The 23,084-nt window shown below is 42.4% G+C and overlaps 1 protein-coding gene across 5 annotated transcripts in view; it reads right to left on the bottom strand.

Annotated features, from left to right (window-relative positions):
* The window catches only part of FGD5 (FYVE, RhoGEF and PH domain containing 5), a 134,483-nt gene that overhangs the window by 62,512 nt on the left and 48,887 nt on the right, over positions 1-23,084 (bottom strand). For all 5 annotated transcript variants that reach the window (XR_013982981.1, XM_080995517.1, XM_080995518.1 and 2 more), the window contains exons 3-5: positions 13,733-13,862; positions 514-572; positions 374-404 (exon numbers count right to left, since the gene is read on the bottom strand). Coding sequence is in view for 4 of the 5 variants with exons in the window: in XM_080995517.1 (XP_080851643.1) it covers positions 374-404; positions 514-572; positions 13,733-13,862 (220 nt within the window). In the remaining variant the exon portion in view is untranslated. The remainder of the gene's footprint in view (positions 1-373; positions 405-513; positions 573-13,732; positions 13,863-23,084) is intronic.

Below are 23,084 nucleotides of genomic sequence, written 5' to 3'. Positions count from 1 at the left end.
AATTATTCCTTCTTCCCATCCCAAAGTTGTAAGGAAATACTCATACAATGCCTCCAAATTTCTTTCTCTTCTGTCCATGAAATGGATTTCAAGAAAAAGTATGTCGTTTTAGACAAATCATCCTATCAAGCTGTTCGGTCAAAGTTCTATTACGAATTAAGAGGAACTCGAGAGTCTACATGTCTGGCACATACAGAGCAGGATAGCTTTTATCACAAGACAGATTCCTTTGCAATGGTCCAATGAGCATTTCTGCATGACAAGCCACTCCTGACAGAGTTCACCTCAGCCTCTTCAACTGCCTTTTCTGTCTCCTAAATTATACCTAAGTAAGAGAGCAATTAGGTTTTGACAATTAAAATGATTTACTTACCATATGTAACAGCCGGAGCATCTCCACATATCTGTGGAAAGAGACAGTTTTATTAATTGTCAACCAGCTACTGCTGAATAAATCAATGCGCAATGCACAGCCCAGCTTACTGCAAACCAAATTTTAGCTGGTGGACTTACTCTTTTTCTGAAGACACTAGCTCCTGGGCAATGAGGTGGGCTCTGGATTGTCCTTCTTTCTGTACAAAACAAAATAAACAAAGGTCAAAAATTCTCCATAACAGAGAATGTAAAATAACAGAGAATCCTCTCAGTCTGAACACTCTTTGGACCTGGTGGTCTAAGAACATCAAAGTACTGTGGAGGCAAATCTTAAACTTCAATACACACCTACAAACCAACACAACATATACACCCCATCTTAGTATCTGTCAGGTAGAGGAATGTACAAGATATTTCAACCATTTAATATGAAAAGGTTGGTTAATCTTTTCCATATGGGGCAAGCAGGCACAACTGATAGGCCACCTAGCATCTGTCTGCTAAGAGAATGTAAAAGGTATTTCATTCATTTAATGCAAAATGTTGATTAGGTGTTCATCTTTTCCCATATGTGAGACACACATCCAAGGGGATGACATACAGGAGAATGACTGCAGGAAATATAAAGTATGGTGTATAAATTATGCTTTGCGCTTTTGATTTGCTTTTTCAAGGAATGTTAATTTCTAAAGATCACATGGAGCTGGTTCTCCGTACGATAATTACTGCAAGGGTGACATTTGAGAGCTATTGGGAAACTCAAAATAATCTATTAAAACAGCATGGTTAATTTATCTATAGATTATTACCCTATACGTAAGGAACAAAGAAGGAAGGCAGAAATGGATAATTTCAGAAAGAACAGGAGCCCCTTCTTAGACAAAATTTGTTCCGAGTTCTAGCTATTTCTTAATTTTCTATATAACAGAACAAATTAAGTTTATGACATTTATTGTAACATATACAGAGGGTCAGCTCTGGAAAAGATGGGTAAAGTTATTGCCACCACATTCCTTGCTTTTGTGAGACATAGTATGCCCCTAGAATCTCTAGGGTAGGGTTCCCCAAACTTGGATCTCCAGCTGTTTTTGGACTACAATTCCCATCATCCCTGATCACTGGTCCTGCTAGCTAGGGATGATGGGATGGTGCCAGTGTCACCAAACGTCAAGGAAACGACCACTAAAAAGGAAATAAACAGACTCCAGTAACATCGCAAAATGCTACAGTGGCATAAGCTTTTTTGAAAGAGTGATGGGCAGGCAGACAGAGAAGGGCACACATGTATATAAATAATGCACACATCCACTTGGGTACAGAGGAAGTTGCTAAACAGCAGCGCCAGAAAGCCCTGAAATGCACCCTGGCCACTCGGCACGTCCTCTACTGATGGGCTTGGCTCAGATATGCCAAGAAGCAGAGCATATTTCACTACTGACCAAGGCCCCCTCTCTCTTCTTGTATACAGTTTGTCACAGTCAGCCATTCTATTAGTGATTGATTTGTCTTGAGCCAAAAGCCAAAACACTGGTACCCCTGGTGTCACATGGCCTGTCTAGGGCGAGTTCTGAGACAGTGTCTCTAGGCGTTGCCCCGTCTTGTGTTGTTTAATTGCTGTTTGTTTAACCAGGAAATGAACTCTGAGATTGACGACAGTGTCCGGAGACAGACTTCTGGGAACAGGGAGATGTAGGGAGCTCAGGTCCTTCAACTATCAGGTTCCTAACACTGAACCCAAGCGGTGGTGAAAATATGAAGATCTGCCATTTCATTTTAGAGAACTTTGCCAGCTGCTTGCTTTTTAGCCTAGCAGTAAGTGCTTTGAATGTACGCTTCCTTCCCAGACTCGTGTTTCCCAGTAGCTGCAGAGACTCCAGCCCCTGCTGTTAACTTTGGTGAGGGAAGCAATGGATTTGACACAAAGTTCTGGCTTCTTGCCTAGTCAAGCCCTGTTGCTTTTAATAGCCTTATCTTTCTCAAGATCTAAGGGCCTTTCCAGATTCCCAATCCCTCCAAATACTTTTACCTTTAGCATGGTATTTGCAACGGCTGTGCCATTAATCCAATAAGGGATAAGGAGATAAGTCCACAGAGAAGGAAAATAGTACTGGTGGTGGTGATATAATATCAGAGGAGATGTGGATTTTAGCATTGGGGAGGTGACACACCCAGACTTCCAGGGGGTGGGAATTGTTTAAAAGGAACAAGCGCAAAATGTGAGACATTGGGAGGTGGTGGTATGTGCTATCCATGACAGGTTGTTTTGTGTTGTTTTGTGTTGTTTTGTTTGCAAAAAGTCAAAATCCTGCTGACCCCTCACCAGCAGTTATGATGAAAGAGGAAAGTTGAAGATAGGGGGAGAGCTTCCCCTTCTGGAATTTGCTGTTAAAATGGTTGGTTATTATTGGTTCAAGATGGAGCCAGTTCAGAAGAGGTGGGGAGACTTTGTTATGTTAGCCACCTTCTTTGAAAGGATTTCAGAAGCAAGAGAGTGCTCAGCCTTTCTAAAATAAAATATTATTTAAAAAGGTTTAAGTTTCAGTAAATGGCATAGCCATGAATGCACGAGATACCTTTGTGAAGTCAAAACTGCACTGTCGAATACATTGAACAACCACCAAAACATCAGTTGGTTCATAGAGAAACATAACTTGCAACTAGAAATTTATACTCTCTTAGACCAAGTCCTATTTACATTTAGTTAGAACCAGAAGCGTTTGAGTATAAAACAGGCTTAAGTGTGCCTAAATCTCTTCATACGAGCTAATGTCATATGAGAGAAGCATGTGGTTGAAACTACATGCCTGTGTCAGCCAGCACAACGTCCCTCTCAAGGCTGTTTTCCCCTTCCCTTTGTCTTCATCTCTGTATGCTCAGGTGACACCCCAAGCAGATAAGACAGGAAAAGGCACAGACAGCATGGCTAAAACAGAGTCTTGGCCCTATATATGAAACGCATGTGTCTTATTGATATTGTGCCACTGTCTGCCAAAGGCATGAATAACAGGATAAATATCAAGGAAATGCAGGCTAGGGCCTGATGTGAAGCATTAGCCAGAGCAAATGTGTTTCAGGAGGCCATTAACGCTTTGCAAGCAGCTCTTCATTCATTCATGAGGTGCTTACCCTTTCTAGTACAGGCACTTTTATGGATAACATCCGTTCATCATTCTTGGGACAGGAGAGCCTTAGCTCACTGGTGACACAGCTTCCTGTTTTCCTATTCCAGCCCGTTCCAGGTAGCCATGTCTGAGGCAGCTACTATTTTCAGCTGCTTACTGATTTGATAAGAACCTGGAAAGCTACATTAGGTCAGGCTAACTGTGCCCACCTCCTCTGATGGGCAACAGTCTTCTAGGGTTCCAGGCAAAGCTCTTTCCCACCACCTGCTACCTGGAGGTACCAAAGATCAAAGCTCCAGCATGCAAGGCAAGTGCTCTGCCTCTGAGAGTTACTGTCACTCGCCTAAAGATGATGTACATGCTAGGGAGGCGGCTTGCAATTCTGAAACAGTGCAATGCTTTAAACCAGCCTGTTCCAGTTGCCTTTTTGGTTTAATAGACCTGATATATGCATGATGGAAAATAAGAAGGTTAAAGCATTCTTTGGGAATCTAAAAGCCTTACAGAAAGATGTAAACTGTTCAGTCAGGGCCATCTTACCCATAGGTGCTAGGGGTGCGGGGCACCTGGGCGCAGGGCTCTCAGGGGCACCAGGCTGAGAGTCTGGGGCCCAAGAGTTGAGTCAGGGGAAGAGCGCGTCTGTCGGTCGGAGCGCCGTGGCGGGCTCTTCTGCTACAGGCAGCTCTGTACCATGAGTTCGGAGGCAACCGAGACAGCAAGATGCTGAGGCGGCCGGCCGGCTCTGCCCTCCTGCACACCTGGGACGGGGCAACCTGGGACGGGGGCGCTGGGTGGATCTGTGCACCCCGGCGCCGCATATGCTTAAGACAGTCCTGTGTCCAGTCCTGCAATCAAATATAGGACCAGTACTTAGCCAAGTTATAGCAGGATGGGGGGGGGGGGGGAGAGAGAGAGACTTCCCAAACCTGTAAGTTTATATTGGGCAGCAGGACAGTTTGGGAAACCCTTCAATTCCAGAGGAGTTAAAGCCAAGACTGAGCAAATTTCTGGAAGAAATACGCTTCAGTGTAGTTTTTCTTGCCACTGAATCCAAAAGAGGTGATGAGAATGCTAGATTTCAAGGCAAAGGTAACCCTGCCACTACCATTGGCCTCAATGCCTCTTCTGACCCCAAAGGAGTCCAGCACTTTGATTTGGGGGTCACTGGACAAATATTAGAGGCCTGTGTTTTATAAAAAGACATGCAACCAACCTACTCTGCATATAGGAAATTTGCTATTCGTGTGGGTTTGGAGTCAAAAGTGGCAGGTGACAAATCTCCAGAAGTTTCTTGTTTTATTGTAATGGGAGAAGGCATATAATGCTGGTGAGCCAATACCTGCAGTATTTCCACTGACCTTTGTACCTGCTCTACCACTCTAGATATCACAGTAGGACAGTGGTGGCATTATTTCTCTGGGTGCCATTACCCCAAGTCTGCTATCCACTGGTGGCACCATTTAGGCTATGAAACAAGTAGAATTCAACATGGTGCTATGGCAATTGTTCTGCCAGTGCAGGCCCTGTTGTGCTGGTGGAAGTCCTTGAAGGGCTTCATCTTGCAAGACTAGTTCGTTCAATCCCACTCCGAGAATTAGTTCACGGTGGCAATACAGGATGGTAAATAATATCAGGACAATAGTGCTGAATCACAGAAGGGTCAGTTGAACCTAAAATCTATGTGCCTCAAAGTTAAAAATTAAAAAATGCAAACTGGAAAATTATGTCTCCTGCTCCCTTCTTGGAGGGAGGTATATCACACCATCTCCTGGGGAATCTGTTTAATTATACACATCCTCTTTGTGGGGCGGAGTAGGGGGAGAGAAGCTTTCTAAATCTGTCTCTTCCTTAAAGGGACGCAAAACAGTCACTCCCCAAATACGTGGCTTATGCTCGAGGTTTTCTTTTTTGGATTTTTTTTAAGTATGTGGGCTTGCTTCATTATACGAAGGTTAAAGGTTTGCAAAACAGAATGATTAATGGAGCCTGGAAACCAATCCCACCCAGTAGAAAGATAAGAAGCGGCAAAGACAATTTGACGTGCTGCAACAGTGAGGCTGTTGCTGCTTGGCTCTCTGCAAAATCTCTGTGGCCTAGCCTGCTATTTCCTCTATTTGCAGACAGATCTGTTCTGCATGCTGCAATTGTTCACCATCCTGTCCCTTGCTCTGTGTTGTTGCCATACATTTCTGGCAACTCACTAGGGCAGGGTGGGGGTGATGGTGTCTCATTCCCACTGACAACCACGTATCAAAGATGTGAAATTCTGAAGACCCCACTATGCCTGTTAAACCGTTGTTGCACACAGGTATATTAAGGTTTTCTAAAATGTAGAGGTTTTCCTTCCTAGACAGAAGGACCCACCAAGAGGGGACACTAGTCTCAGGTTTTATTTTTAAAATATTTGGCACCAGCTCGTCGCATTGTAAAGACTTTTCCAAATTTGAAGCCAACACAGCAGATAAGATGTTGACTGCCTTTCCCTGTAGAGAGACAGGAGAAGTTGCGAAAGGGAGCCTGTTCTTGCATTTTCAAGACTTTATTAAGAAACCCTACAGCAGCATTTTCAAAGCTTTCCTTGGGAGGTGGACTAAGAGTGGTTTAAAAGAACGGCAAGAGAATTGCCACTTGGCAAGTTTTAAATTAGCCTCGCTGGGTTTATTTTATTTCTTTTGTCTCTAAGCCCATTAAACAGTTTGGCCTCAGCGCTAGGAGGACAGCAATTGCAGATCAACATGCATTTAAATTAATTAGTATAGGTAAATGAGCGTGCAGATAATAAGGGCCAGTATCTATTTTCCCCCCTAGCAGAGAGAAGTAGAAATGATATGATTTGAGGTGCACATGGGTAGCACATGGATTAAAATGTACAGGACATGAGGGGACAGCAGACTTGCGTCTGCTGACCCTGGCCCTGCTACTGCCAAGACCTCTACATACCATATTTTTCCGTGTGTAAGACTAGGTTTCCCCCCCTAAAAAATAATGTCCAAAATTTGGGGGCATCTTATACATGGGGGCCATCTCCCCCATTTTCTTAAATCGGAGTCCCCAAAAATGGGGGTTGTCTTATACATGGGGGCATCTTATAGACGGGAAAATACAGTAATCAGGATTCTCAATAATAGTGGGAACCTACATGCAGACCTTGCCCAGGGACGGCCCACCCATGAGGTGAGGTGCGGCAGTAGCCTCAGGTGGCAGATCTGGCCTCAGAGAGTGCATTGCTCCCTGCTGCAGCTTTCTCTGTTGCCACCTGCTGTGGACTCTCTGGCCTCCTTTTGTTCCCCCACCGCCTTCAGCAAAGTGGGGTGTGTGTGTGTGTGGAAGACGCACTGGGAGCTGTGGTGAGGGATGTGGCGGAAGAAGAGGAGAAGGCATGCACCTCCCCAAAAAGTTGATTAACTGGTACATAAAGGTACAGACAGGTTGCATCTTACATTAAGTTCATGTACGTAATTGCAGCTTCATGTGGATCACTGAAAATTTAGAAATAAATAAAACTGAAGCTGAGGCTCCAATACTTTGGCCACCTCATGAGAAGAGAAGACTCCCTGGAAAAGACCCTGATGTTGGGAAAGATGGAGGGCACAAGGAGACGGGGACGGCAGAGGACGAGATGGTTGAACAGTGTTCTCAAAGCTATCAGCATGAGTTTGACCAAACTGCGGGAGATAGTGGAAGACAGGAGTGCCTGGTGTGCTCTGGTCCATGGGGTCACGAAGAGTCGGACACGACTAAACAACAACAAAACAGGGCAGGAGAGCAAGAACCCCCCACCCCAGGAAGGGTCATCTGAGATCTTGGGGGAGCCCTCAAGGAAGCCCACATACAACCTTTCCAAAGCTGGGTCTCTGCCTCGTGGGGCAGGGTGGAGGGAAAGGTGTGCTCAGCGCCAGTTTTGGACAGGTAGAGATGGTTGCGTGGGGCCCTTCCCAGGTTTTACGTGATTTTACTTATACATGTGAAAGCCAGGAATGTAACCCCCCAAGTAAGATGAGGTCTACCTATACAGACAGTGCTGGATTTACGTATAAGCTAAACAAGCTATAGCTTAGGGCCCCACTCTCTTGGGGGCTCCCAAAAAAATTAAAGGAAAAAAAACCTGGACGCACATTTCCAAAATATAAGATAAAAAAAAATAAACTTTGGTAAAATACATATTTTGTCATGTGCAAATGGCTTTAGATACCTATTAGGTCCAGAAATGACCATATAGCATATTTTCAACACAAAAAACAGCGGCAATTTGTTGTTGACAAAGGACAGCTAGACATATAAAGGGCCCCATTACCTTCAGTAGCTTAGAGCCTCATCAAACCTAAATCCGGCCCTGTATACAGGTGCTGATCTGAATTTACGGTAGGCTTCCCACAGTCTTTTGTTCAAACAGAGCAGCCTTTGCTGAAGGCCTTGAATTAACAAAGCTCCATGTTTCGGAAGTATGTTTATGGGGTTTGTAGATTATATGAGTAAAACCGAAATGGAATGTGCAAGTCATATACAGCTCTCTAACGCCTAGGGGTCCCTGAGGGTGAGAAATTTCTCGTGCTTGTAGGTGATAGTTACCCCACTGAAACCATTTGTGTGTCTACAATATACTCAAACGGGTATAGAGAGACACACAGGGAAGGATCTTAATGCTCCCCCCTTTAATTTTTTATTTTTTTACTCTTAACATAAATGGGGCTTCCCCTTGGAGAAGAATCAAGCTGAGTAGACATACAAGGGAAAACATGTGCTGCTCCTAGCTCCACATTTCACATTAACTTTTTGCATTGAAACCCCAGGCAGCAGTTAAGTATAATGAATGTGACTTTTTTTATTTCTCCTGCACTGAGAGTAAATGGCAGGCAGGACCATCCTACAGCTGCAAACGACTTTCTATAAATCCAAAATCACGCTTAATTGCCTCTATTATGACCTTTAAACATCTGTATCCTGAGTTTTGTCTTTATAAACATTAGCATTACTGCTGAGATCACATTAATCCGCTTTAATCTTTACCGTGAAATCGTTTTGCTTTCCATATATAATTTTCAGCTGCTCGTACAAATGTATGCATCTATTTTCTCCCAGATACAATGGAGCAGCCATGCCGGTTTACGCCTTCCCTGTTCACTGAGGATAAGAACCTGTCACTTGTTGGACCAAACTAAGCTCAGATGTTTGCTGCTTAGTTGGGGGTGATTTGTGCCATTGACTGCATGCAAGGAGTAGGTATAGCTTGCCCCTGGTTACTATTGTCCATGTGCTTGGCACCTGAAATGATGAGGCAGCCCTCCTGCAAAGGGCTCTCCTTATCTCAGGCTGAAATGGTAATTTAATGAGGATTTCAGGGAAAGGAGGTGTTTTTGTGCCCCAATCTGATGCTTGCTTCCAGCAAGCTTTTTCTTGAACAAGCTGGAAAAAGGCAAGGTCACCTTTGCTCAGAGCAATGGAATAAATATATATAAAAAGACACACATGTGAAGAATGGCCTCTTAGGTAGTTTTTAGCTGGGTAAAACTCAGCTATAGGGGTCTATGTGAAGGGCACCCCCTTCTCCAAGGAGTAGCAGGGCAATTTTAAAAAATGACAGCATCCTGTTGGAAATTTGCTAGTCCAACACCAGCTGCCAGGGATTCCCCCTCTCCCCCATGGATCCAACCTTGTTAAGAAGATCCAGTTTTAAACAAAAAACCTCCCCTAGAATACAATGTGACTCTGGGGGTGGGATGGAGGGGACACACACACTACATATTATATAAGACAAACTACATATTATTATGGGGGAAATCCATGACGTTCTGGATGTCCCAGAAGATTCCTTCTTTTTAAAAAACAAAAATGTTCTGCACGAATTTGCCAGGTTGATTGGAGTGATGGGGCTGCAAAATGAGAGGGGGCCCAATCCTTCCCCCGGCATCAGGTCTGGGATCAAAACTGCTCCCTGCAATCTGCTGTTTTATACCACAGGGGGAAATATTTCGTTCTTTGCTTGTACAGTGGTACCTCGGGTTAAGTACTTAATTCATTCCGGAGGTCCGTTCTTAACCTGAAACTGTTCTTAACCTGAAGCACCACTTTAGCTAATGGGGCCTCCCGCTGCTGCTGCGCCGCTGGAGCACGATTTCTGTTCTCATCCTGAAGCAAAGTTCTTAACCTGAGGTAATATTTCTGGGTTAGCGGAGTCTGTAACCTGAAGAGTATGAAACCTGAAGCGCATGTAACCCGAGGTACCACTGTATGTATGTATGTATTAGCTGCCTTTAAACATAACAATGGTATGCTGCGTGCTTCATTTCAAAGAGGTTAGCTCAGAAGAGCAGAGATCCACAAGATGTAACCCAAATGTACACTCCAGACTAAGAATCAGCGGCAGAGCAAGCCAATCGGGCACCTGGGGTGGCACACGTGCCCTGCACCTAGGGGCGGGGCCAGCCGGGGCAGGACACTCCATGGGGCCTCTGAGGAGTCTGCCTGCCTCCTCCCACTCAGCCGCCCTACAGCTAAGGGGGAGGCAGCGGACGGACCATTTGGGGGCAGTGCAGAGGATGCGGGCGCCCAAGCCACCACATCACTCCCAGGAGAGACGCATAGCTTAGGCGCAGGCCCCACAGTGAGTGGTGCCTGGCATTTTGTCACCCCCTCCATGGTGACACCTGGGGCAGCCCGCCCCCCTTCCTCCACCCCTGCTAATAATGTTGGGTGTTTCTTTGTTTTTTAAAGTGTGGTCAAGAGCCAAATTATGTCCCCAAATTTGCAGAGAGGTCATGCCTAGGATGGCATACTCAGAAGTGGCTGTTACTTTGGAACAGTGTAGTGATTCTATGAAAACACGAAGGCACTATTCAGCCAAATTTAAGGGATGGTGCTTAAGTCTCTCCCATTCAGTGAGACGAAATCAAGTTTCACCTGATTATGCCTTTGGCTACTTTTAGTATATATGCTTAGTTGTTTTTATTTTTAACAGCCCCATTCTAACCAGTATAAAATTACATGCAGAGACATAAGGGAATCTAAGCTCACAAAACTGAAGAGCAAGAATCTCTTGTATAGCAGATCCTTCCCACCCTCAGTAGAAGCACTGTTAATAAAAAAAAAGAACACTTTCTGGATAAAACCATAGATCTTATCTGCTAGGTGATCTCATGCCTTTATTCAGACTGATTTTCCCCTGGGAGATGGAAACCATAGACTAACAAGCAAAACATTAAAAAAGAAAACCAAAAACTTACTCTTGCTTCCAGACCAGCCCAAATACTGTTTTCACAAGATTAGCTCACTTCCAAATCCTTGGTACTATTTTTGGCATCCAAACCTACTGAAGTCTGCCAATTCTCTCTAAGTGACAGTGCACTGAAATTTGCTCTTGTTTTACAACTACTTCATCTTGCGCTAAGGATTTCCCAACAAGGGAGAGACAGTACTTTTGCTGGGTACTTAGATTATTTACTTGCACTTCATCACTCAGACATGGCTTTTTGATAAAATGGCTAATATTGCAATCCTTCTTTACATGTGAATGCAGAAGGAAGTTCCACTTAGTTCAATGGAACCTTTTCTGAGCTAAGTATATATGGGACGGAAGCCTAAAATTCTCTCAGAGGGCTGAGAGTTTTTTGTGTGAAAGCTTCAGAAAGTCGTAATACATTACCAACTATGACAAGTGCTACGTTATGGTATCAGTGACATGCCATCCTTCTTGTTCAATCCTGTCAGGAGTGTCTCTGACAGCATTCATCTTGGGAATTTAGAGAATGCTAAATTTTATCAGTAATTCTTAAGAACTGAAAGGTCTAGGAGGAAGTGTCAGAAAATTTGTGGTGGTGGTGGTGGTGAAAATTTGTATACCGCCCTTCATCTACAGATCTCGGGACAGAATTATCACACTGACCAGCATTTCTCCAGTATTTTCCAATCCATGTCCATAACTTAGGGGATGCTGTCTCCAGACAGACACATAAATACTGGACTAGCGAATGACAGTGTCTGGGCAGCTTTCTCCTCCAGCAGTGACTGACACTGCAAGAGTCTTCAGGGTGAAAGCCTAAGGTGATCTCACATTGTGAGCAATTGATAGGGAGCATAGCACCCATGAGCAATGAAGGGGGTGTTCTTCGATTGTTGATCAGCAGTTTAATGGAAAAGATGGTGAGGCGCTCCTATTCTCTGCTATCCTTTTTTTAATAACGCCTGACATAAATAGTTAAATAAGACATTTTGCTGCCTGAGGGAGGCCACTCTGTCGGATAGCCTGGAATGCCATCTGGACATGCAGCTGAATCTTACTTCTATATCAGCAATGGGACAGCAACCTTCACCACACTTGTGGGCAGCAGGCTAGCTCGGGGGGTACAGGGCTGGCTCTGTGCCTGATGCACACAGCTCTGTCTTCTAAAACCGAGGAATGCCTAAGCAGGGCTCAGAAGGAATGGCCAGGAGGCTGCTGCCATTGCTCCTCAGTCTAGAATCTGTTGTCTGAAGTGGCTGCCTCACTCTTCTAATGCAGGGATAGCCAACCTAATACCTTCTGGGTGTTACTGAACATCCATGGCCATTTGACTTGCTGTATGGGACTGATGGGAGTCTAATAATATCTGAAGGGCACCACCTTGTGCCTAAAGGAAAGGCTGGCCCTGCCAACTACCTGAAACCTCAGCCTAACAATGAACTAATTTCTGTTTTCCTGGTTCCTTTTCACTGCAGAAAATTGTATTTTGACTCACGTTGAACTGCTGCCTTTGCCTAAAGCAGAACAGTCATATATTTGGCCCAGGCATAAGACTCAAACTTCCAACATCTGCAGCTAATTTTCATTCAGCATCAAATGTTTCAGCAATATCTTGCTTTCAAAATGATTCCGTAACTGGACTGAATGCAACAAAGGGAGATCAAAATTAAAATGGCAGGGGCACTTTACAAATGCTTCCCCTTTATTCTCTCTGTATGTCAGCCATCTGACAGCCTACTCAGTAGTGGCACCCTGGCTGTGAAATGCTCTTCCCAGGAAGGCTCACTTTGCCCCTATTCAGATTTCATTAAAGTGCCAAGCAGAAGCATTTTATTTTCCTAGGCTTTTTTTTTTTATAAAAAAAAACATCTTTACATTGTTCTCATTCTACTTTGTTTTATTGCTCGCAATGGCTTTTATACTGTTCTTTTATACAATGGTGTTTTAAACCATCAGCTTTTACAATATGTTTTATTGCAATCTTAACTTTTTGCAGGCCACATAGTGAAGACAAAGAAATAAAAAGCGGGCATGAGTGGAAGAGCAAGTGGGAAAGAAAGGAGGGGGCACCTATACCCTCCAACATTTCTCTGAGGAAAATAGGGACGTCCCATTCCAAAATGAAAATTTTACTATTTATACCCCACACTTCTTATTGGGTTGCCCCAGCCACCCTGGGCAGCTTCCAACATACATAAACACATAATAAAACATTAAACTTTTTTTTTAAAAAAAAAACCCTTCCCTATGCAGGATTGCCTTCAGATGGCTCAGGAGTTGGATAGCTCCATACCCTCCAACATTTTTCCAATGAAAATAGGGACATCCTAAGGAAAAGTGGGACATTCTGGGATAAAATCAGACACTAGGATGGCTTCTCTAAATCAGGGACGTCCCTGGAAAATAGGGACACTTGGAGAGTCTGAGCAGGCAGGACAATCAAGAAGGCTTCTTCCTTATCTTGCCTCCTTCATGTATACATCTGCCTTTCTATCTAAAATACCTGTTTCTGGCAAGTGGATGAATAGAGGCCTTGAGCTGGTACCTGTGGTGTTGTGCAGGCCAGATGGCAGCTCCCAGGAGTCCAGCTTTGCCTCAGGGGATGTCAGTTGTCAGTTACTTTCACAGTCCTGTTTTGGGCAGAACTGAGAGTACGATAGAGTACGAGACTGCTTATAATGGGAAGGACACTTTCAGGAATAAATATATGTCCAGTGCGTCTTCTGACCACCCATGTAATACTGACACCCCACTTGATCATTGATCTTGGCTGCAAGTTCAGACAAATGTGATGGGGGGGGGGTCATTGTATGTTGTTGGTATCCTGCAGGTAGTAGCTGAATCCAGTCAGTGAGCAGGGGCAGGGGTGGAATCTATTGCAGAAATGGCTCAAGACACCTCACAAGATCTATTGGATTTGTTGCAAGACCTGCCTCCAAAATTTTATTTACACACACACACACACACACACACACACATACACACACACACACACACACCTTTAAAAATGGTGTTTTACCTTATGGAGGAGGTTGGACTCTCCCTGGTTCCCATCCTCATCTCCAGAACTTTTCTGTTCCTCATCTGATGTGACGTCTTCAATAGGAATCACAGAGATAGGGCACACCTTGTAAGGTTCTGTGTAGGCACTGTGGACAGAGGAAAGCAAGTTATTCTAAGGACATGATGATAACAAGAGAGGCTGCATGCAACAGATTCCAGATTCTGGTCCTCTATCACTATGCTGGGTCTGAGTGCTAGGAGCTTTGTGCTATATTGTAAATAGCATCATCCTGCTAGATTCTACAACCTACAAATTCATATTCCATGTCAGTCATTTCGGTGTTGTAGAGAAGTTTGATGTCAAGCAGGTCCCGGGGTGTGTGTGTGTGTGTGTGTGTGTGTGTATTTTAACAGTGAATGGCAGAAGAAAAGTAGACTATTCCACCTTCTTCATAAAGCAGTGAGGCATTCACAGAACAACCACTTTGAGTCCCCTACATTGCAGGGGGTTGAAGTCCCTTCCAGCTCTCGAGTTTTGACTCTATGAACCACAGAAGTGGGAAAGCATGACTGGCAGGAAAGAAAGAAAGATGTTTTCAAACAAAAACATCTTGGAGGTCCCAGGCCACAGAGAGGTTAGGCTGGCCTCAACCAGAGCCAGGGCTTTTTCGGCTGTGGCTCTGATCTGGTGGAACGCCCTGTCACAAGAGACTAGGGCCCTGCAGGACTTGACATCTTTCTGCAGGGTCTGCAAGACAGAGCTGTTCCACCAGGCCTTTGGCCAGGGCACAGGCCTGACCCCCTCCTTTGGCAATCCTCACAGAACTCTAGCCCAATGATTGCTATTAATCTGATTTGAACTGATTTTATAATGAAATGATTTTAGAATGTTGTATCATTTTACTGTTGTTAGCTGCTTTGAGCCTGGCTTCGGCTGGGGAGGGGGGGATATAAATAAAATTGTATTATTTTTATTTTTATTATTATTAAAGAAAGAAAGAAAGAAACTGGTTTATGCACCTCATGAGGAAGGATTCTTCCAAAATGCATCAGATCTTACATCAAATCTTACTTCAAGTAACTGGAATTCATCCCCCCGCCCCTATAGCCTCCAGATCACTTGATGGGAGGAATTCGAGTGCGTCTTGGAAATTGAGATTTTCATAGTTCAAAGAACTCTGTCACCCTAAAATCCCTATCATCTATCTATCTATATATCTATCTATCATCTATCAATCTATTTACTTTTTGATGCAACAGTGAAATGCAGTGAAAAATATGGTATGGACAAATGATTAAGAAGAAGACATTCAAAAAATACTCACTAAGGAAATTGGGATGAATGCTCATTGTCATATAACCTCCCCACAAACAAGTCAGAATAAAGTCTCAATGATCTTACTTCTGTGAAAGCAGATCAGAATAAATGTTCAATAAACAGCTCACCTACGGAAGCCCAGTATTTTCTGAAGAGGTATTAGAGATATGGTGAGGAGAAAAGTCTTGATCATCAAACTTTGCTCTGCATTCAGCTATTGAAGGTACATAACAAATAATGGCTAGCGTCCTGACCTCTCCCTTTCACATGATATTTTCCCAACTATATAAATGGGTCTTTACCACAAGGGTCTACTTTCTGTGCTTTTAGTCTTGTTTTAAATGTATTTGTTGTTTTTGTGTTTTTAACTGCTTTTAATTATCTTCAGTGTAAAATTGCCTTGAGATGGTTGCTTAGAAGGCAACAAATCAATCAGCGAAGATGAGAATATGTACATAGGGCTGCTGCCTTAAGATGTTTATTTCTGAGAACCAGCTAAATGTTATTGGAATGAGGAAGTTAATCTAATGTAACAGAACCTGGATTTTCTATTATTATTATTAGTTCATTACACATTAGCAAAATCTGATTAATTATTGTGAATTATATATGTATCCTAGCCTCCCTCCACATAATTACCGGTAAGTGTAACATGCATGGGAGTTACGTCATTTTTCTCATATGAGTAACATAATGAACAAAGGAAACTGAGTTAAACCAGTTGGCTGTCTTACCAGTTGGTTGTTTAGAGTGTTGAGGGAGGGGTAGTACCTTCGGCAAAAATGTTCCTCTTCAACCAGGCCTGTGGCTGATTAACATCCTATACCCTTTTTAATGTGGAAGAGGAGGGTTATTGTTTTGTTCTTGTTTTTATTTTGTATTTTATGTTTTCGTCTTGCATTTTTATGCTGTGAACCACCCTGATATCTACAGATGAAGGGCAATATACGAATTTAGGAAATAATAAAAATTAAAATGAATGCAATATATTTCTCCTACCACTGGTTTATAAGCACTATCCATTCTTCACAACCCTATGAAGTAGGTTAGACTGAGGGACACCCAGTAACTTACATGGCTTAGTGAGAATTAAACCCAGGTATCCCAAATCTGACACTCCACCCTGGCAAATTGGTAGTAAATATGCTGCATGCATATATATGAAGAGAAGACAATGTTTTGTGATCCTTGTATCTCTCCTGAATAATAGTTCTACTGACTCCAAGAGGCTAATAGGATTTGGTGCCTAAGCCAAGTGAGATCTATCTATCCTGATGTTCAACTGTTGGTACCTGCTGTTGGATCCCACATTCTGGGACTGCAGGGGTAACCAACATGGTGCTTCCATTTGCTGTTGGACTCCAGCCAGCATGGTCAATGGTCAGGAATGATGGGAAATAAGAGTCCAATAACATCTAGAGGACACCACACTGGGTATTCCTGCGGCAGTGTAGCTCAATCCCGTATTCAAAATTATGGTCCTATGATACCTTGCCTGTTCCAATTCTGAGGGAAATCAAGATTACTTTTTTGTTTTACATTATGACCGTAGCATGAGTTGACCTGTCCTGGATGCTGGGATGGGGCACAGCAACTGTGCCCCATGCCAATGTTTGTCAGTATTACAGCTAGGCATGCTTTGGAAAAGTTCTGCAGGAAGACTCAGCCATGATCATTCACAATATTAACATTCAGAAGACTTTTTGTTTTATTTTGTTTTTTGGCCATATGTACTGAAAATGTCCCCCAAGGTGTATACAGTCTTGTATACATAGAAGCTGGGCTGGAAGAGCATGTGACTGATATTTCTTTTATCTCATTCCAAGCAGGCTCTAGACGAATCATCTAATACCTCCGATAATAGCACATAACAATTGTTAATAATGTCTGGTGTACACGATGAGGCCATAATGGCTTTAAAATGAACAGCGACTGCTTAAGGAAGAAACCTGTGGCACATTTTCAGAGGCAGCTATGCAAATGCAAGTCATTATGATTCCCCTAAGCACTGCAGTAGGAAACTCATCACCTTTATGATTCCCCCACTGCCCCCTCCCCGCTATTAGATATTTATAGCCTTTAATTCAGTAAATAGCTCCAGGCTCAAGAACAGCCAAACTTTCCTTCACGTCATTGGGACCTTACGTGCATGGGCTGAGAACCATTGCTCATATACTATCAATTATGTGGTTGCCGTAAGCATTTTGCATTACTTGGTCCAAGTTTCTCACAGTTGCTTTTGACAAAAGAGACCCCTTTATTTTCCCAAAGACCCAGAATTTTTCAGTCACTTTTTCTTGGTAACCATTTACCCTAAATGCTGCAGCAACCCAATTACACAAAAACAAAGCCCAAAGCTACACAGTTTCATGCTTTTGTGTATTCCTAGCCCATTTCTGGGCAATATATTTTTGGTGGTCAACCACACATGTAACCTCACATGGTTCTCTACGGCCTTTCCATATTCCCTCTAAATCCACTCACCACTGTTCATTTCCCTCCACTGTCTTCACCACTTCCAAAATTTTCAAATCACCATAGTTGGGGGGAGAGGGAAGTGGGATGATGGCAGCAGGTTGCACCTTGACTTCACATAAAGGCCTTCACACAAACAACCAAACACACAGAGGGTTCTCTACACCAGACTTATAGACAGTAAGAGCAGTTTGGCAATGGAACCAAGTACCTAGAGGGGTGGTGGGTTCTTCAAGGCTGTGAGTCCTCAAGCAGAGACTGTGCAGCCATTTGATGGAGGTTCTCTAGATTTACAGCCTACAAGGCCCTCTCCAGCTCTAGGATTCTATGGCTCTATGAGTGACAGGCCTCGAGGACTTCCAGGGTGGCGCCATCGGTAATGGCGGACTCCCTCTGATCCGGAGGGACTGGCTCTACGGGTCTGTTCCGCTACGGCGAAGTGGGGACCCTTGAAAAAATCACAGGCGGGTGAAGCCTGTGACCGTGGGACTCGGCGGGCACCTTTTGCGCCCCCCCAATCTGCAAAGGAGCCCAATTACAGGCTCCGGAGTGAAGCGGGGAAGCGGCGCGGTGCTGAGAGTCAACTGCTTCTTCCCTGGAACGAAGCCGCACAGCCGTTACCGGAGAGCGCTACCTTTTTCCTGTGACAATCTGGCCACAAAAACAACTACCCGTGAGTAGGTTAATTTTGGAAATAAAGGAGAACAAAGATGTAATTTGATACCGAAGCGGGGAGGCATAAACAGGAAGTCTGCCTTCCGTTCTTTGTAAATAGAGTAAAGCAATGAACTTGTAAGCTAAAACCTTGAAAGACGCTTGAAAAGGACTATAATTCTAACATCAAAACAAGCGATCTCCCCCCTTGGCTGCAGGAGAGGAGGGGGGAAAGGTGTGAACTGTATTACCCTGCAAAAAGAGAGAAAAGGAAGCTAAAATCCACCGCTTAAAACCTGGGAATGGGCTGCCAATGGACAATAAGAATGCCGTACTGTGAATGCGCTGTTAGTGAATAGTGAATTTGACAGCTAACTCTGCAAGTGAGATACAATGTTTCTGGCTGGCTTCTCCTGGTTTTAAAGTAACTGCAAAATAACTGAAATTGAAACTGTCATCTATTTTGTGAATTGGGGGATTAAAAAAAAGGTTATTTATTTTAAGGCAACAACTTTTGACTGCTACTGTGTCCCCCTAGAGGAAGTTTGAAATTGTTACAATAACAACTGGGCCAGGGGAATTTTTCACTTCAAAACAAATTCTGGCCGTGGGACTGACCTTGGGCTTTAACTAGAGTGTTATGGCAGATGGAAAAGAAAAGATAGATTTGCCGCAGGAAAAAACAACAAGGTCTGGTAGATCTTTCCGCCCAGACGCTGGGCTGCAGCAAAGAGCTTCAACATCTGGCCCCTCTGCATCATCAGGGGCTGCATTTGTACAACCTAAACCTAAAGGAATGGCATCCAAAGATGTTTTAGCTCAGGCATTAGGCAAAATTAATGAATCTCTGGAAAAACTAAGTAAACAAGTAGCTGAAGCATCAATTAAAATTGATCAAAATACTACAAGTATCAACAATTTGGGACAGAAGGTAAATACTAATACAGAAACTATTGAGAAATTGCTACAGGAATCTACTTTGACCCGAAAGACAGCTGAAGAAGCAAAGGAAATAACAGCTGCTGTAGAAGAGAAGATACCACCGATACATAGGCAACTTGAAGACCATAGGTCGATATTGTCTATGATTGAATTGAAGGAGAAACAAATGAATTTGAGGATCAGGGCCGTACCTGAACTTGAGAAAGACAATCTGACTGACTTTCTTATGCAGGAATTTGCAGACTTTTGGAACCCAGATTTGGAGAAGGAAGACTTTAAGATAGTGAGTGCTTTCAGGCTGGGAAGAGGAGGGAAGAAGAACAGGGTGAGAGACTGTTTGATCACCCGCCGAACAAAAGAGGAGAGAGACAAAATCTTGAGTCTGCACTTCCAGAAGACTTTGGAAATACACCAGTCAAAAGTGGAGATATTTAAAGACATTCCGAAATATCTTTTGGACCTTAGGTCCAGTTATGGAGATTTGGTTGCCCTGTTGAGAAGCAACAGAATCATCTTTAGGTGGGAATTCCCCCAAGGCCTATCTTTTAGCTTCAAAGGAAGAAAGATAAAAATAAGATCAGTGGACGACAAAGAAAGATTTTTGAAAGACCACGGAGAAGACCTGCAGAAAGAATCTGGAGAAGAGTTAAGAGCACTAGAAAGAGGAATATTAGACATAGCAAAACTACCTTTTGGATTAAAAGACTGCCCAGAGAAGGTGATACCACCGACAGAGCAGGAACAGGCACTTGGTGCAGTTGGAGGAAAAGTAAAGTAACTACATCATGGCTCTGCAACTATTAAGCTGGAATTGTAATGGTCTCAACTCCCCCCAGAAAAGGAAAAGAGTGTTTCATTTATTAAAAAAGGAACAATTGGACTTGATTTGTCTACAGGAAACACATGTGATAAGGCTACATAGAAAAGTATTGATCAATAAAAGACTGGGTCAGGAGTTTATCTCATCGGATAAAGTTAAAAAAAGAGGAGTAGTGATTTATGCAAAGGAAAGACTATCACCGAAATTTATATTTAAAGATGACCAAGGAAGATTTGTGGCAATTGAAATTCAAATACAAGGAGAGAAATTTTTAATAGTAGGAGTTTACGCACCAAATGAGGGGAAATCTGAATTCTTTAAAAAGTTGCATGAGACCTTGATGGACTATTTGGACTATAATGTGATTTTGATGGGAGATATGAATGGAGTGGTATCTACACATATGGACAAGGCACAAAGACAGGTAGTCACTAAGGATGGCAGACTACCGAAAACCTTTTTTGAGATGACAGACAACTTGGACTTAGTTGATATCTGGAGAACAAAGAATCCCTTGGCTAGAGAGGGAACCTTCTTCTCTGAAGCCAAAATGACATGGACAAGAATTGACCAAATATGGGTAACTAGAAGAATGGCACCAAAGACAAGAAAAGTGGAAATTTGTCCAAAAACCTGCTCCGACCATAATGCCGTGAAGATGGAGATGAAACTAACACCAACTGGCTCCCTCAGATGGAGGATGAATGACACCTTATTTAGAGATGAAGAAGTGACTAAGAAGGCCCAAAAAACCTTGAGAGACTATTTCGAGACAAATATGAACACTACTGTTGAAAAAAGAGTAATCTGGGACGCAAGCAAAGCTGTTATGAGAGGGTTCTTGATACAACAGAATGCAATAAAGAAGAGAATTCAAAATGAGAAGAAGGATAAAATATTGGAGAAAATAAAGGAAAGTGAAAAGAAATTGAGAGCAAAACCAAAGTCGCAAGAGATCTTGAGAGAAATAAAGTTATATCAAGTACAATACATGAAAATGATGAATCAGGAGATAGAATGGAAAATTAAACAAATGAGACAAAAGACATTTGAGTCGGCTAATAAATGTGGGAAATTGTTGGCTTGGCAAATGAAAAAAAGACAAAAACTAAATACTATTATAAATTTGGAAGTGGAAGGAAAGAACATACAGAACCCAGTTGAGATTAGAAACTGTTTCCAGAGGTATTTTAAACAACTATATACACAAGGGCCACAGAAAGAAATTGATGCAGACCGATTTTTGAAAATAAATGGATTACAAAAAATCTCTCAAGAAAATAAATTAATGCTGAACTATAAAATAACTGAACAGGAGGTAGAAGGTGCCATTCAGAATATGCAATTAGGTAAATCTCCAGGACCGGATGGACTGACTTCCAGATACTATAGATCTTTAAGAGAATGGTTAGTACAACCTTTAAAGGAAGTCTGTAATGAAATAATGGATGGGAAAAGGGCACCAGAGTCATGGAAAGAAGCGTATATTACACTTATACCGAAAACAGAGACTGAAAAGACGCAGCTTAAGAACTACCGCCCCATTTCACTGCTTAATGTGGATTATAAAATTTTTGCAGACATTCTGGCTAAAAGACTAAAAAAAGTGTTAATGGAAGAGATTCATAAAGACCAAGCAGGCTTTCTCCCGGGTAGACACTTGTCTGATAATATGAGAAACATAATCAATATTTTAGAAAAATTACAAGTGAATATTAATACCAAGGCAGTTTTGATATTTGTGGATGCGGAGAAAGCTTTTGACAATATTTCTTGGAGTTTTATGAAGAAGAATCTACAGGGGATGGGGGTAGGTCAAGGCTTTGGAAATGGTATAAGTGCAATTTATTCAGAACAAAAGGCTAAATTAATTGTTAATAATGTGGTGACGGAGGAATTTAAGATAGAAAAAGGGACACGACAAGGTTGCCCAATCTCCCCACTGCTTTTTATATCGGTCCTGGAGGTCCTGTTGAATATGATTAGAAGGGACCAATTGGTTAAAGGTATACAAGTCGGAGCTAAACAGTACAAATTGAGAGCATTTGCAGATGACTTAGTATTGACTTTACAGGAGCCAGAATCTAGTACTAAAAGAGTTTTGGAACTGATTTAAGAATTTGGTCAGGTTGCAGGATTTAAACTAAATAAGTTAAAAACAAAGGTGTTAGAGAAAAATTTAACAGAGATTGAGAGAGAGAGGTTTCAGAATGAGACAGGTTTAACAGTGGTTAAGAAAGTGAAATACCTGGGGATTAACATGACAGCTAAAAATGGGAATTTATTTAAAGACAATTATGAAAAATGCTGGACTGAAGTGAAAAAAGATTTAGAAATCTGGTCAAATTTGAAGCTTTCACTGCTAGGCCGTATTGCTGCGATAAAAATGAATGTATTGCCTAGAATGTTATTTCTGTTTCAAACATTGCAAATTTTGGATAAAATGGATTGCTTCAAGAAGTGGCAGAGAGATATTTCTAGATTTGTCTGGCAGGGCAAGAAGCCTAGAATAAAATTTAAAATACTAACAGATGCAAAGGAAAGAGGTGGATCTGCCCTGCCAGACCTTAAACTTTATTATGAATCAGCAGCTTTTTGCTGGCTGAAAGAATGGCTGCTTCTTGAAAATACAGACATTTTGGATTTAGAAGGATTTAATAATGTATTTGGATGGCATGCATATTTATGGTATGATAAGGTCAAAGCACATAAAGCATTTAAAAATCATATTGTCAGGAAAGCATTGTTTAATGTCTGGATAAGATACAAGGACCTACTTGAAAATAAAACCCCAAGGTGGTTGTCACCGATGGAAGCGAAGGCTCAGAAAAAGCTCAATATGGAGGCCAAATGGCCGAAATATTGGGAAATTTTGGAACAAGAGGGAGACAGATTGAAATTGCAGAGTTTTGAAAAACTAAAAAATAAAGTGCGAGATTGGCTTCATTATTATCAGATAATGGAGGCATATAATTTGGACAAGAAAATTGGCTTCCAGGTGGAAAAATCAAAATTGGAAACAGAACTGTTAGAACCCAAAACCAGGATTTTGTCAAAGATGTATAACTTGCTGTTGAAATGGAATATTCAGGATGAAACGGTGAAATCTGCTATGATTAAATGGGCACAAGATGTTGGACATAACATAATGATGGCTGA

Source organism: Podarcis pityusensis (genome assembly GCF_964106645.2).
Source record: "Podarcis pityusensis genome assembly, chromosome: 2".
Lineage (NCBI taxonomy): Eukaryota > Metazoa > Chordata > Lepidosauria > Squamata > Lacertidae > Podarcis > Podarcis pityusensis.
The sequence above is the reverse complement of the archived record's forward strand: the minus strand, read 5'-3'. Positions and strand labels throughout refer to the sequence as shown.